The 17,415-nt window shown below is 32.8% G+C and overlaps 2 protein-coding genes across 3 annotated transcripts in view; one reads left to right on the top strand and one right to left on the bottom strand.

The window, feature by feature from the left end:
- The window catches only part of LOC123556557 (uncharacterized), a 54,117-nt gene extending 43,121 nt beyond the window's left edge, over positions 1-10,996 (top strand). For both annotated transcript variants that reach the window (XM_053542824.1, XM_053542825.1), the window contains exon 4: positions 9,349-10,996. In XM_053542824.1, coding sequence (XP_053398799.1) covers positions 9,832-10,707 — 876 coding nt within the window. In that variant the 5' untranslated portion in view covers positions 9,349-9,831 and the 3' untranslated portion in view covers positions 10,708-10,996. The remainder of the gene's footprint in view (positions 1-9,348) is intronic.
- Positions 1-16,347, bottom strand: part of LOC123558028 (baculoviral IAP repeat-containing protein 2-like) — a 42,135-nt gene extending 25,788 nt beyond the window's left edge. Inside the window, exon 1 of the mRNA XM_053542827.1 lies at positions 16,311-16,347. The gene's annotated coding sequence lies outside the window, so the exon portion shown is untranslated. The remainder of the gene's footprint in view (positions 1-16,310) is intronic.
- Positions 16,348-17,415: the final 1,068 nt, after the last annotated feature.

The raw sequence follows: 17,415 nt of genomic DNA, 5'->3' as shown, positions 1-17,415 counted from the left end.
ATCACATAGGTTTTTAACATAACAACACGATCAATAGACAAGTCCACACGGTACTTTGACATGATAACATAACTTTTTAACGTAATTAGACACTGTCTTCACAAGTTAACACCACACATTTGACATCATAACATGCCTAGTTAACATTATAAGACTATTTCGACGTGTAAACATCGCATTTTGACATGGTAACATAGCATTTTATATACAAGTATTAAGACAATGTTTGACAACTTAGCACAACACTTGGACAAGATAACATAACGTTTTAACAACATAGTAGCACGCTTGGTAGACAAAACCACACGGTAGCTTAACAAGATAACACAGATTTTTAACTAATAACAAGCTATGTAGACAAGATCTCATGATACGTTAACAAGATAACACAGCATTTTAACATAATAACAAACTCAGCAGAAAAAAGATCATTCATTCACATGAAATCATGGCTAGTTAACATAATAAAACACTTCGAGGGGTGTACAAAAATACCCGGAAAAGTGCTCTTATGATTTTATTTCTGATCCTATATAGTTAAGATTTTAAAATATTATTGATAAAAACATATAAAATGTGAATATTGAAATAACGGATTTCAGAACGTGTAACTTAATCATTTATCGTTTCTGTTGTAACGTCACTACCTGTAAAGCGACCCAACGTCATTAGGACGCTGTCATACCACACACAATCAATACAATTGTGATTATATAAGGGTAAGTGTTTCATTCCATTGAATACTTTTCTTACACTTTCCTACGAGCAAATAAATACTGTTCGTATGACATTACTCTCCTACCGAACTGTGATGCACCGATCCGTTTGCCGTATGGACCACGAGTCATCAGCAGTATTCTCCTGACCAATTTTAAACAGTTCGCTCCACAAATAAATGTTGTTTTTTTTTGGGACATTGACTTAATTCTTATGCAGCATAACATTGTCTTTCTTTCATATTTATATTCAGAACACAAGATGTTAGCACATGCCTCCATTCAACACTGAGTTTTAAGCGATTACTATCAAAATATGCTTGCCAAACTTTTCAGTGATGTCATATTTATATTTTAACGTTATTAGCGTAATGCTTACAATTCACGTTAAGTAAATGACGAGTAATGTTTTAGTGAATTCCAAAATAAAAAAAGACAAAACATATAGTCGGATGAGTTAAGTTTTCCCAAATATACATTATATAACAGTTTCATTGATTTTTGATTATAAGCGAAGAAATGACAGCACTTTTCCGAGTATATATTGAATACTCCTCGGTTTTTGATAAGTTAACATCAAATTGTGCCATGATAACAAAGCTTTTTAACAGGATGCTGTTTCGACACGTTAACACAACACACTTCTAAACTTTGACATAATAACTGAACGCTTTAACTTAATAAGATACTGTTTTGACAACTGAACATCACGCTCTGACACGAAAACATGAAATATCTCGACATAAGACAGCTGTGTTGTTCCATGAATCGCTTCAATAGCATAGTGTTTATGACTTTGGTACACTGTCATTATGATACTAGTAACAGGACATATGACAAAACCATAAACACCACGACTGGTGATATTTCTTCAAAACTAGCAAGTGAAAACTTCTTATATTTGTATCAGTTTGCAACATTGTGTTTCTGCTACGTATGTACCAAAGCTGCAATTTTACCATGCAGTATGTTTGTGCTGTTGTCATTTGTCTACGTAAGGTGTATGCTGTGCAGTCTAGGTCAGCGACATCTTCATAACGTCAACTTTGTTCACAAAATATTTCATATATTTCATAATAATTATATATATATTTTTTTAATAATAAACTACATGTATTAGTACTAGAAAATGATGTCGTAGAAAAGCATATTTCTCCCCCAAATGATAGTAGTAATAGGCAAGACGTCAATAGGGGACAAAAGCGAAAGTCAGAGACACTGATGTTTGGAATAATGACTGAAATGCAATAGAGGTAATCTATTTGGTATATCCAATCATCCCATGAAGTTTCAATATTCTAGGTCAAGTGGTTCTAAAGTTATAGACTGGAAACTGTTTTCCATGTTCTTGCCCCTTTGATCTTGACCTCTGAAAGAAAAGCCTCAACATCAATAGGGGTATATCTACTAGGCATTTCCAATCACTTCGTGAAGCTTCAACGTTCTAGGTCTAGTGGTCATCAAGTAATTGACTCGAAACGGTCTGATACCTTGATCTATGATGGGGTGACCTTAAAAGCAATAGCGGTAATCTCCTTTGTAAGCCCTATCAGCCTATGAGGAGTGAAGGTTCTAGTTCAAATGGTTATCTAGTTATTGATCAGAAACCGTTTCCCATTTTCTGATCCCTGTGACCTTGAACAAGTGAGCCCAAAATCAGAAGCGGTCATCTACTCTGCATGTCCAATCGTATTATGAAGTACGAGTATCAACATTCTGGGTCAATTGTTTCTCAAATTATTTAATTATTTATTGCAAACGGTTTTCCATGTTAAGGCCCCTGTGAACTCGACCTTTGATAAAGTGACCCCAAACACAATAGAGGTCATCTACTCTATAACGTTTGAAGATACTAGATAAAATGGTTCTCTAGTTATTGACTGGAAAAGGTTTTACATGTTCTGGACCCTGTGACCTTGACCTTAGATCAAGTGACCCCGAAAATAACAGTCTGGGTCAAGTGACCTTGACCTTTGACGGAGTGATCCCAAAAAGCTAACAGGTCATCTACTCCATAAGCCCTGTCAACATATCACCATATATATAAAGGTTCTAGCCCAAATGGTTCTCCAGTTATTGATCAGAAATTAAGTGTGACGGATTCTAGCCCCTTTGAACTTGACCTTTAATCAAGTAATCCCAAAGCAATAGTGGCCGTCTACGCTGCGTGTTCAATCATCCTGTGAAACTTCAGCATTCATGGTGAAGTGGTTCTCAAGTAATCGACCGGAAATGTATTTCCATGTTCAGCCTCCTGTGACCTTTGATGGAGTGATCCCAAAAACAGTAGAGGTCCTTCATTACATAAACCTACCGCCATTTGAAGTTTGAAAGTTCTTCTTCTCTACCTTTTAATCAGAAAGTGTGACGGATTCTGGCCCCTGTGACCTTGATCTTTAACCAAATGATCTCAGCGTCAACAGTGGTCATCTACCCTAAATTCTCAATCAGACTATGAAGTTTCAACATTCTGGGTTAAATGGATCGGAAACGGGTTTCCATGTTCAGGCACGAATGAACTTCTTTGATGTAGTGACGATAAGACAAATAGGGGTGATCTTCTCCATATGCCTTATCACCTTATGAAGTTTAAAGGTACTAAATGAAATGGTTCTTCAGTTATTGATCAGAAATGTGTAAGTGTGATAGACGGATATATGAACGGACGGACGGTCAGGGCAAAAACAATACGTCTCCCCAAGTAACAATTTACTGACAGAAGAACTTCTGTGTATCATATGACGAATTTTAATATTAACCAGTTACCAATCTCGCTTAATGTAAACATACACTTAACTGAAGTATGTCTTTTGTAATTCATTTCACTGGAAAAAGAATCATAAAATAGTCTATTTTAGGCGTATTATGCCTTTTCAAGTTATTAGAAATAATGCTAATGCTAATGGAATATCGAGACAGGTCAACTAAAACGCTTGTTTTCTATAGTAGTTCAAAATATTATGATTATGTTTTGCTAAATTCTTTTGCTATGCCTAAATTTCTAGATGTTTTGTTACATGTTTGTGCGTGCAGAACAACATTACTGCTCTAGACAAAAATATGATGTCATTCCATTATGTAATGTTACTAGTTTTAACCTTACAGGTTATACAAAATTGCACACGAAAGGGACAAAGTTGTAGCGCCCGTCCACGTATCTATTGAACAACCTGCGTATAAATGGCCAGAAATGTGAATCGAAGTCATTTGCCAAGAGGAAATAGTACACTCTGATTAAAAACACTATATTGATTTGATTTTAAAGGTAAATTGGGTCGTTTCCTCATGGGCCCGATACCTGACAACGTAAGTTCAATGATAAATTACGCGTACTATTAAAGAAAAATACCTAAATTCAATAAGTTTTATTTATTTTTGCATACTGATTTAAATAAACTCTTTTAGGTGTTATGCGTACACACCTTTAAAAAATTTGAACCACTTTCGAGTCCATTTTTTGGAATTTTCTGTCCTAATTGTCCTAATCTTACGGGAAAGCGTGCTCATAGGTATAACCTGGTCTAATGGGCGGCACGTTTTTACCAGAACAAAGTATAACATGACAAATACCATTAGGCTAGTAAATGTGATAAACTTAGCAATGGTTATTATGTATCATTTCTGTTTGCTTTACGTCAGTATATTTGTCTCCTAATTAATGATTTATGCAAATCTCCAATCAAATCTATGTACCATTATGCATGTTAAGTGGCTTTACAAAATATTCACGTAACAAGGTAAATCGCAGGTAGCAATCTGCACAAAAATCGAAATGAAAGTGCCACAATAACGTTGAAAATGATCCGCCAGTTTTATTATATTTATCATTTATATCTGGTATGGTCTTAAATAAACTGGCCCCAAACGTAACGGTTTGTTGAGCATACATAAACCTCGACCCTTACTGATAATTTAAATAGCTGGTTGTAACCGTATATACAGAACGGATTGCTTGACTAATTACCATCAATTTTCAACAGTACAAATGCATAAAAAGTGTTTATTCCTGACTGAACTGGTATTTTTTTCAACCATAGATTTTAGAGACAGATTTCTTAAATGATTTCAAACTGTAAACAGAATTGTCTTTACATGACTATCTATTTGAAACCATTTGTAAGATAGGTATTTATAATCCCACTGTGTAGTTAATAACCGAGACGAGTCTCTTTCATTACTTGTAAAAAATAAGTAAATCGATTTCATTTGTGAACGTTTCTAATAAATATCATCGTAAATTATCTGACTTCTAATTGTTTGTTACAGTGGCGAACGAACTAGCTGCAGACCAAAAAGAAATATTTTTTGTTTTATATCTTTACACAAATCTTTACACTCTTTTTCAAGTACGAGAAATTCAAACTGCATAAAATGATCAAAGTACGAGTAAGATCTCTTTATTCTAGTCTGCAGTTTAAATGCAAGCAAATGTTCGTATATATATCAGTGAGGGGTAAACGACCTTATCCACTCGGCAACGGAGGCCTCCTGTAGTTGAGGTGTATACTGAAGCCTTTTGTAAGACTCATTAACCGTTTGCAATGATAGTGATGGATATAGAATATTGAAACGCAACCTTTGTTTGGATATCGTTTATATTAATTTTCGAATGTAAAACAGAAGAAACCGTTAACATCACTTGGCTTTTACTTAATTTAAGAAATGTATATATTGGGAAACAGATCTTGACTACACCTATCTTCATACAAATGACACAAGAGCTTGTTCCACATTCTGTGTTTTTTTCCAACTTTGTAATGACAACTACTTGATGTTAAGTTGCTGTAATAACAAATTCCTGGCCAAAATCACTATAGTTAAAACCCACGAAAATAGAATGATTGTATACTGTTCATTCTGTCCTATCTATAAACGTTTATCATGTTTATATGGCACATTTCCAATAGGGTGTCATTTTGGAATTTCAAAATAGATAATTAAGATTCAAAGATAGGAGAGTACAGATAACTCGCCAATAGCGGGTCACTATCAACACTTATAGCATGTGGTGAAAAATGTTTAGACTTTCATGATATCTAAACTTACTAACACTTAAAGGTCCATTACTAAGGGAAAGTGAGTTGGCAATTTTTTTCATAGCCAGTGCATAGACTTCTGCAAGACACTAAATAATGAAGATTGGCAGGTCAAAATTTACAGAAGGTCTTTGGAACTCAAAGAAATGTATGTGTATTATGTTGAAATTTCAATGAATCGACAGAATGACCCCCCAGGTCTTTTTAACTTTCTTCATACTTCATAGAAAAATAATTGTACATATACTGCGATTTATTTCGAATTTCTACATACCAACTTTCATTTTCCAATAAAATGAAATAGTTTCTGTGCTTTTTAAAAGAAATTAAAATGTTCACTTTCCTTAGTATTGGACCTTTAAAACTATTGCTCACATTCATTTAAATGTTTGATTTATTTGAATCTATCTTTTACATCTGAAGTTATGATGAAATATTCAAACCTGTCCGATTCACCAATAGGGAGTCACTTTTGCCAATAGAGGGTCACCTAGTTTATTATATTTTCTATCCATTTAAAATAGTCTTTTTTCTGACAAAGCATGACTGTGGTGTTGGAAATGAACATTTCAAGGCAAAATATAATGAGAATCAGAATGTTTACATTTCAAATGGGAGTTACTAGGTAAAAGGAATATAGCGCTAGTTTTCACAGTTGTATTTCTAAGCATAATTAGCACCAGCTGTATCTAAAACTAAAATCAAAATATTGATGCACAGAACCTTATTCGTTTATCTAAATTTGCCAGTTCAAACCATTATTACACCAAATCAACTATTGATTTGTATTTTTAAGCAGAATAAACATCCTTTGGATAATCCCTTATATGGGTGACCCTCTATTGGCTGAATGGCCGCCTCTGCTTGATGACATTTTTTTTCGTCAAAGTCAATCTAAAATTCATAATCATATTATTCCTATGAAAGTGTGTGTTTCACTCTTCAAAATGGTACCAAATTTGTGTGGTTTTATCTAAGAAACTGTGAGGTATGCTCAAAATTATTCTACTTCGAAGAATTCAAGAGTGCTAAAATCCAAGTCAGGAAACATGATTGCAAGAGATATCTACTCATGAAACTCAAACTCATTAGATTAGATCCATCTTCTTTTGTGTAATAATTGCTAAGTGATAGGTTTATATTATTGGATACTTAAACATTGTATACTCTAATATGTTTAAGAGAGATTCATATCTTATTTTCAAGTGACCCGCTATTGGCAGTGATTCTCTATTGGCGAGTTGACTGTACTACGTCATTAACCTTGAACCGTTCTTGAATCTACACTGTAAATTAAGACGAAAGCAAAATGAAATTTGAAAGAGATCATGAAGTAGTAAACATTAAATATTATACAAATCTTATTGATTTGATCTCTCTGCCACTAATAGCGGTCACTGTCAATATGCATTCATACCAGTTATACTGCAGTTAGTGCTTCATGTAATCTGTCATCTGAGTTTTGTTATCAATTGAAATACATCAACACTATGTCGATTAGTAGGAAAGATAACTGATGTAGGGAGCACCTGATTTGCTGCGCAGGAATTGGTTCAGTGTCATGTACTATTTGTAAGCGAAGCAATTATTTCGGAAGAATAAATCTCGCTAGCTTGCTAGCACAAACTTTTTCATATGTGTACGCATATGATTTTCACCCTATAGTTACAATATATTTTATTTTGAATTACTCTACATTATTGTATAGATCACGTGATTTGATTAATTGATGCAAGACACCGTTTTCCAAATCATTAATAAATCGGCAGCAAATGAATTGGGCCAGTAATCTATATCAAAATGTACTTCGGTGAGACAAATACAGAGAGATTGACAAATCTTTACATTTTCAATTTAAAACTACACATCTCGTCAAATCGTGGTGCGTTAAATTTCGACCTTTTAGTACATGTGGCGAATTACAAACATCATAATGCATACATTATTAAGATTTTACGAAAGATAAACAAATTCTCCCGCTAATGTCACAATATTCTGAAAGTTGGTAGTAAGTAAACAGCAAAAGGTATGAACTTGTTGACAGAATAAGATAACTTATATTCATAACAGACCACTACGCAGCCAGCTAATCATTCTACGGTCTATATTGGTTAGAAATATTTTAATTTTAGTAAAAACCACTAATACTTTAACTTTAAATCGAGCGCAGGTATAATTTTTCTGATGAGTTTACATTTTAGTTCCATCAGGCTTTCATGAAGATGACCACTAAATTACCATATTCTCACACTCAGACTGTTTTGTCAATAAATCAATTAATTGAGTAAGATTTTTTAAGTTGCCCTCTCCAGTGATACATTGAACTTTTCGACCTGACAGTGGCCAAAAAAAAAACTGGTTTCTCCGGGCAAGGCCCTATTTGAGAATATACTTTCAATACTGATAACGGTGACTAGAACAAAATAATTATGTAAAATTTGTATTTTCAAGACGCCTGCATTTCCATTTTAAACATTGAACAGTTACAAAGAGAACATTATATGCTGAAACAAAACGTCCTCAATGTCTGAACTTGCTAATCTATGTTATGTTTGTCATTATTGTAAAGAGCTCCATTATCTTCTCCAAAGTGATAAGTGTTTTTTTTTTATAAAAGTTCTGGCCTAATTTGTGCAGTTTTCTGTTTAGTTTTCAATTGGAATAGACGTTGATCCCTCTTACAACTAACGTCTGTAGTTTTTATTATGCTTGTGTCTTAACGGCAAATTCGATAACTTTTCTACATTGATCTATGTAAATGTTCCTGAAACCTGAAATGTTTGGGATTGCCTGCAGGCCACCAAACCTTAGAAGTGTGTTATCTATATAATACTTCGGAGCCCTCCTCATCCCAATTTTGGGTAAGGATATTTCGTTTCTGTGACCTGATACTATCTTTTTTGTTCATTGTATCTAACGGATGGTGTAGTTTATTTTTAAATGCATCAACAAGAAAACTATGAAACTGCGGCAAACATCATACTTATTATGGGATATTTATACGAGTACTTTATATAGTATAAAAACATAGACAAGGGTCTTTCTTTAAAAACGTAGACTGATGACATAATGTCAAAACAATTCAATAAGGACGTCAAGATATCACTCTTGGTCAAAGTAAAACATACATTTAACTGAAGCATGTATATGATACTGGATTTCTTATATTATGCCTTATCAAGTTATTAACATTATTACTGATGGATGATTTGTATGTATTTTAAAAAAGATCAACTAAAATTCTTGGTATCGACTGTAATTCGAAAGTTTCTATCGATATTTTTGTACTACCTAATGTTTTGCTTAGATTTCTAGACATCTTTGTGGAGTCATATTTTATGTAACTAGACAAAATATTACTGTCTTAGACAAAAAGAAAGTTATTTTAAACCCATTAACTTTACATCAAATAAATATTCACGATATAAATTCACGATGTTGTTGTGAACGTTGTGTGATTTTAATGTAAAATGATTGATGTTTTTACATTTAAGACATCAAAACGTCGACTGGACTGCTACTGCATTGCTATAGTTATTAAATAACATCTAGTTTAGTACTAGAGTATAACTGTCATTCTATTTTATTCAAAACAGTAACAAGCCGACGTATTACTGACTATCATGGCACCAGTTATACAAAAATGCACATAAAGGGGCCAGTCTACGTGTTTATTGAACAAACCGCGTATGTTTCTGTTCTAGATGACAGTCACGGAACACAACTGTTTCCTCGGATACAATACAATCACGTGACTTGAAATGGCGCGGACGCCTTTTTTACTGCTTGTGGAAAAAAGTCATAAATTTTGTGTTTTTGTTGGATGGATATAAAAATTTTGTGGATTAAAGTGACTGTAAATGTTGTAGATAGACATTGTCGATGCCACCGAAAATTTCAAGTAAAAAAGAACAGAAACAAAATAAACAACAGAAAAATGCAAAGCGTAAGGCAAATTCGCCATTGTTATCGGACAATGAAACTTGTCAAACCGGTTCAGTAAATGGAGCGACGAAGAATGTAAACAAACGCACAAACATTGATCAACAAAACAGTACGTATTATGACTATATGCAATTATGTCTCAGGGAATGACATCACCGATTATGAATTTCGGACAGCCTTTTGCTTATATTCCTCAAACTCCTCAAGGGCAGATGTGCCAGCAGGTGCCAAGTGTCCCACCAAGCATCCCACCCCCATGGGCCAATGAACTTATCCAAGATATGAAGTCATTGAAGCAGTCCCTACCCAAAATAGAAAACATTGAAAAAACAGTAAATAGAATAAGTGCAAAAGTGTCGGAAATTGAAGTTAAACTGAATACAATAGAGACCCGGGTTGATGCGGTAGAGCAGTCATGTTCATTTATAAATTCTGAAGCAGAGTTACAGAAAAATGAGCTGAAAGAAGCTAAAAAAGAAATTCACACTCTTCATAAAGCTTGTAGAAATTTAGAAACAAGTGTAAAGCAGCATGAAGCCGAGCGAGAAAAAATGGACGATAAACTGAATGATCTTGAGGCCCGATCAATGCGGGAAAATTTGATGTTTTACGGACTAAAGGAGGATAGCGAAGAAGACTGTTCTGAAAAAGTAAAAGTTTTCTGTCAGGATAATCTTGAAATTGATGCATCAAATATGACATTTGATCGTGCCCACAGAATTGGAAATAATACCGCAAAGAAACCACGGCCTATTGTGGTAAAATTCCATTATTATTCGGAGCGGGAAAAGGTCCGTAAAGCTGGATTCGATAAGCGTGAGCAGCTGAAAGAGCGAAAAGTAGGAGTCGGTATACAACAACCTAAACAGGTGCGAGATGCAAGAAAGGAGCTTTACTCAGTAAAAAAAGCCGAAGCAGAAAAAGGAAATGATACAAAATTTGTCGGGAAAAAACTGTACATTAACGGTCAGTTATATGTTGGAAAGAATGCCACTACGCAAAATTATTAGGGAAGTCGAGGGAAGCAATTAAAATTTCTCTCCTGGAATGTAAATGGACTGAGCAGAAAATTATGTGATCCTGACTTTTGGATATAGTGTATAATCATGACATATTTATTGCATCAGAAACATGGTTATCAAAGAAAACTAGTTTAAATGTAGAAATAAAAGGTTTTGATAGTGAACATTTATATGGAAATAAGTCACAGAACGTTAGGAAAGGCCGTTACAGCGGTGGTATTTCAGTATACTTTAAGCATTTTTTGAGAAACAAAATTAAGATTGTGGAAAAACTTGCATGTGGCGTTGTATGGATAAAATACTTAAGTCACATTTCCATTTGACAGATGATATTTTTATTTGTAATGTATATATTCCGCCACAAAATTCAAAAGTATTAAATAGGCAGGAAATAGATATTTTTGATATTATTGAGACAGGTATTGAAAAATATCAAAATAAAGGCAAGGTCTTTTTAAATGGCGATTTTAATAGCCGTACTTCGAATCAGGTTGATTATTTACATTTTGACAGGTATATTGATAGCGATCAGCTGTTAAACTTGACCCACATTTCACCGCGCGTAAGTAAAGATCACGTGACAGATTTCAACGGTACAAGGTTACTGAATTTATGTAAATCTACGAACATGATTATCGCTAACGGTAGATTAAAGAGAGATGCGAATATAGGAGATTTTACTTTTCACAGTAGAAACGGAAATAGTGTTGTTGATTATTTCATCTTAAATATTAACGACATTGATATCATTTCTGACTTTGAAATCCTTCCGCTGAATGAATTTTCAGACCATACACCTGTAAAAGTAGTTCTTGATATTTCATCTACACAGTGTTTACCTACAGATAATGCGCACGAGGAAATGCGTATTGTCTGGGACGAGACTAAAGGTCAAGTATTTATTGATCGTCTAGCCGAGCAACAATACACGCTTCAATTGTTAAGTGAAAATATTGAAAATAACAGTATTGATAACTCCGTAGGGCAATTCACTACTTTAATACAAGACACTGCATTTTCAGTGTTTGGCAGATTAAATAAACAGAATTCAAATAACGTAAGAAAGCATCTTAATTACGAGAAAAAGAAATGGTTTAATGCTAAATGTTATGAAGCGAGAAAAAAATTTTCGAGCGCACGAAACAAATTTTTGAAAAATAAAAATAATGCACAATTTCGACAGAATTACTTTGACTCAAGGAAAGTGTATAATAAAGTTAAATTCCGCGAAAAGAAAAAGTATAAAATTGATGAGGGAAAGAAAATCGCGGATATCGCTAAATCTAAACCTAAACAATTCTGGAAACATATAAAGAAACAATACAAAAAGCAGAATATACAGTCAGATAATTTAAATTTAGACGATCTTAGCAATCACTTTCAGACTTTGTTCGGGGGTCTAAATGCCAATTTACAAAATTTAGATATACACGACCAATATGATGAAGAAATTTCTCCGTTAGAATTAAAAGACGCTGTCTTTTCCCAAAACAATGGAAAAAGCCCTGGGCTCGATCAGTTAATTGCGGAATTATTTAAGTGTTCTTTTGATCTGATAAGCCCTTTTCTGCTTAAATTGTTTAACAAGATGTTTATGAATGCTGAATATCCAAAATCTTGGGGTGAAGGCATAATTGTTCCCGTTTTTAAAAGTGGAAATGCTGATGACCCAAAAAACTACAGAGGAATAACCCTTATTAATATCTTAGGAAAAATTTATTCTCAAATTTTGCTAAACCGCCTTACGAAATGGTCTGTCAAATACGACAAAATCAATCCGAACCAATTTGGGTTTCAGAAAGGCAAGTCAACGGTGGATTGTATTTTCATATTACATTCGCTAATTTCAAAAGTATTAAGTGATCGCAAAAAACTTTACTGCATCTTCATTGATTTTGAAAAATGTTATGATAAAATAGATAGGACGCTTCTTTTAAGTAAGCTTCTGCATCAAAGCATCAGTTCTAGATTTGTTAGAACTCTTCGAGCTATGTATGAAACCGTAAAATTTTGTGTTAGACACAAGACAACGTCTGAGTTTTTCGAATCGGGATCGGATTGAAACAAGGAGATCCTAGTTCGACTCTGCTATTTTTATTTTTCGTAAATGATATGAAAGAAAACATAAATTCAAATTTAGATGGGATAATTAGTGTCAATGAAATCCAGTTTTTCCTTATTATGTTTGCAGACGATACTGCACTGTTTGCGACAGATCCAGAATCGCTACAACTTATGTTAAATGACTTAGAAACTTATTGTAATCGATGGTCCTTGAAAATAAATGCAAATAAAACTAAAGTCATGATATTTGAATCGGGAAATAGGGGGACAACGTATGATTTTTACTTAAATAACGTTAAGCTCGATATTGTTACATCATTTAAGTATCTTGGAGTATATTTCTTTAAAAATAATAACTGGAATCGTACACAGAAACGCTTGGCACAACACGCATCTTTCTCATTACATAATCTTTTTATCGTATGTAATCAAGTGGAACTACCAGCATCCCAAAATGTAAACTTTTTGATAGTCTAGTCAGTTCTATTATGAACTATAGTGCCGAGGTTTGGGGTTATCATGAAGGTAAAGATATTGAACTTATTCATACCAAATTCTGTAGAAAAGTTCTCGGGGTAAAATTATCGACTAACCGGGATTGTTTATACGGGGAGCTTGGTAGATACCCGATGTATGTACAAAGGCAAATAATTATGATAAAATTTTGGCTTAAAATCTTAAACTTACCAGAAAATAGTACAGTTTTTAATGTGTACAGCATGTTAAGTACTGATGCGGATAATCAAAATAATTATAATGGTTCAAATTGGGCATATCACATAAAACAATTGCTTAATGAAATAGGAATGTCAAATGTATGGTTAAGCCAGAAGCAAATGAATGTCAGTTTTCAGGTTATTAAACAACGTATTCTTGACATCTATATGCAGAGGTGGTATGCAAGTATCAACAATTCTAGACGGCTTATATCGTATGCGTGTTTTAAACACGATTTTATTTTTGAAAACTACTTGAATTTTATATCAGACAATCGTTTCAGAATTGCATTGAGTAGGTTCAGAACTTCTTCGCACAGTCTAAACATCGAAACTGGAAGATATAATAACATAGATAGAATAAACAGATTATGTAACAATTGTAACATGAACGTATTAGAAGATGAATATCATTTTTTGTTAGTTTGTCCCAAGTTTAGAAATTTAAGACAGAAATATTTTAAAAGATACTATTGTCATTGGCCAAATATGTTTAAATTTGAAAACCTTATGTCCGAACATAATAAAAGTACTGTAAATAATTTAGCAAAATTTATATACTTCGCAAATAATTCAAGAATTTAAAGGATGGATAGTATGATTTATACTTCTCTGACAACTTTCTTTTATATTTTATGGTGTTAATGCATCATTTCAAGTTCACAATTGTATATGTTTGTAAATTATTGGCTATATACACCTTTCAGGTGTTTAATGCTGAATAAAATGTTGTTGTTGTTGTTGTTGTTGTTGGATACTGGATGATATATGATTGGTTTACCTATGATCGATGATCTATGTATATATAAAAAAAATCTAGAACAGCACATGATAAACCAACTTTAAGTTTTATATGCATTATCATTAATGATGATACTACTACTACAAAAAAATAATAATAATAAAGACTTTATTCTACCAGAGAACTCATTTGAAGAATACGTCAATCTTCCATGAGGTCCTAAACAAGAAAAACAAACTAATTAAAACATAATACAAACAATTGAATACGCAAAAACGAAACAAAATGTCCGAGAACTACAAGACGGATCTATTTAGTTGAAATATGGTATTGGGCAAATAAAACCCCTCAAGTACATTGGCTAAAAGTGGTTGACAGACGTAGCCGATTTGATGTGATGATGAAGGGTATTCCACATACATGATCAAGAATAGATTAAGGACTTTCGAAATTGTTCAAATATAGGACTGGAGATCAGATGATTAACGCAAAGTCTGATGATAAAATGATATTATTCACTTAGTAAGAAGGGGCCTGATTATTAAATATCTTAAACATTTGAAAAAGAAATAAGCGAAAATGTTATCCAAAAGAAATAAGCAAATGATGTGTCATAATCTTTGGCCAGGATAAATGTTGCAACTTTCTTTTGTAAGTTAGTGAGTTATCAACAAAAGAAATGGTTCAGTTTCCGTAAATGATACAACATCATAGTCAAGATATGATAAAATGTATGCATTGTAAAATATTTACATATTGGAATTGGAAGAAATGTTTACAAAAGACAGTACGTTAGGACCCCCATGGACCCTAAGCTGAACGAACAGAATTTCGTAATACAATTACTGCTTTTAGAGGATGAAAAACCTTGCCATATTTTTCACAGGTTGAAGAAAATGTTTTTCTAAAGCCTGCATATCCCGTTCAAACTTGATTAAATGCTTTGTTTTGTTGCTATTTGTTTTATAAATGATGCTTCTGTTTATGAAACAACACAAAATTACATAAAAAGTTTAAGCAAGAAAAATCACTCGTGGGTGTTAATTCGCTAAAAACGCAACTGACCCTTCGGTTATCGTGCATTATGTTATTGTTAAGACTTTCAGTGTCCATTAAATCGGACGTTTAAAAACAAACGGCGAATTCTTGTCATTGATACGATATGTGGTTTTGGATTAAGTCCAAATAGGATAGTGTGCCATTATCGTACAATGCAAATTCATAAACATATTTTTTACTCGTCGAATGATGAACTTGTAATTTAAAAGGTAAACAAGGTTTTTTCAAAACAGCTTGTCAGCGGTCCGTTTATTATGCTGCTGTGCAACATAAATAGTTCATTTAGACAGTCAAGGTAAGTAAACACCTGGACAAAGTTAACAAAATCAATGATATCTATACCCATTTGTAACAGAAATTGGTTATGATTAAGATTATTTTCTTCAACAAGCGACTTTAAAAATAATATTTAAATCTATCTTAAGGGCTCATAATGACTTTATTTATTTACAATACTGCTGATACATGTTTGTAACGAATACAAAATACATTCATTTTTCGTTAAATCTTACTTTTGATATTGTTTTTTCATTTACTTATCTAAGGTTTGAATATTTGGTTCAATTTGTAGGAAATATTATTTTTTAACCCCCAATTATAGCGCTGATCATATACCATCATGTCGATTTTGAACGTACTGTGCTTTTATAACCAGGATCTGGTACACGTGACATAGCATTTGGTTAATGAATAGCATTAAGGTACACAATAGTTGCCATAGACCAGAAAACAAATCTACAAAAATTCGTCCCACCAGACGTCTAGAGACTTTGCTTGTTAGGTGTATTAATATGAAAACAATTACCCAAAATGCAACCATTACGTAAAAATCATTGTTGTGATAGTTCATTTGTTACTGCTTAGAATAAGGATAAAATCAGTACAAGTACCTTAAATTGTATCTTAAATAATTTGAACATAAAATAAATCGTCGTAACATTACAATTCTTAATTCAAGCCTGTATATTTTATATAGTTATTAAGTCAATAGTTTGCAAATAAATTAATACCTTTTTTCTTGTCTTATTCCTCCGACCGCCTGCTGACGAATGATAATACGGCAGTATTCTTTTTAATAGTGTAAAAATAGGTGAATGATATACTTCCTTGTTTACGGGGCTAAAACGTACACAGATATACCGTACTAATACTGAATATTTTAAAAGGCGCAGATCAAAACCTTTTGAAGAGAATTATACTCATTACGTGTATTACGTAATATTATAACACAGCTATTTCCTAATTAAAGTAAGCTACGGATGCACATTTTGTCTATACTTATGCTATATATAAACTTTGCCAACTTTTGTCTTCAGAGAACATGTACCATTGTTTTAATTAATATTAAAATTAACAAGTCAAAGAAAAAGGATCTGTTAAGTTTTTCATGTGTGATGAATACATTAAATTTAATGAATAAATATCTATATCGCAATATTTGCATATAAGTTGCAAAAATGACATATTTGCCATGTAAATGGTTGTTGCACAAAGGTTGTCTTTGTCATTAGTTTAGAATTATAATTGTAAATAATAATATTGATTGTTAGTCAAATATACATAACTACGTTTTTGATTGAGTTTTAATAGCTTCAGTTTATGCAATTTGTTAAACACAATTCCAAAGATATCGGCTACTGCACGTGTCATTATCATAAATTTTCTGACGTTTTATTTGTGAACATGGTGAATTCTGGCATATTTGAAATTGTTATAATGGCTTAAAGTGCAACGTTAATACTGTCAAATAAAAATGTGGACCACAAATTTAATCCTACTGAAGCATTAAAGTGACAAAATCATCATTACGCATTAAGATGTAATAGATGTTTTAAGGATATCAAAAACAAAACTACATATTCATATGTTTTCGAATTTCAGTAAAATAATTTTGCATCAAATTGTTCTTCAAAAATAATAGATCACGTAAGAAGTGGTAAGTTAATCTAAACACTACATTAAAAAGATGCCATTAAAGTGGTGATTCAGAGCAAGCATAACTTATAAACTCCGGAAGTATGTACACGACTTTTTTTAAAGCATGGATTCGATTGACATACTCATACTTTCAGCGTTTTAAATGAAGGGAAAAGCAAGGTTTTTTTTTTGTCACGA

The sequence above is a fragment of the Mercenaria mercenaria genome, chromosome 5, assembly GCF_021730395.1.
Source record: "Mercenaria mercenaria strain notata chromosome 5, MADL_Memer_1, whole genome shotgun sequence".
NCBI lineage: Eukaryota > Metazoa > Mollusca > Bivalvia > Venerida > Veneridae > Mercenaria > Mercenaria mercenaria.
The sequence above is the reverse complement of the archived record's forward strand: the minus strand, read 5'-3'. Positions and strand labels throughout refer to the sequence as shown.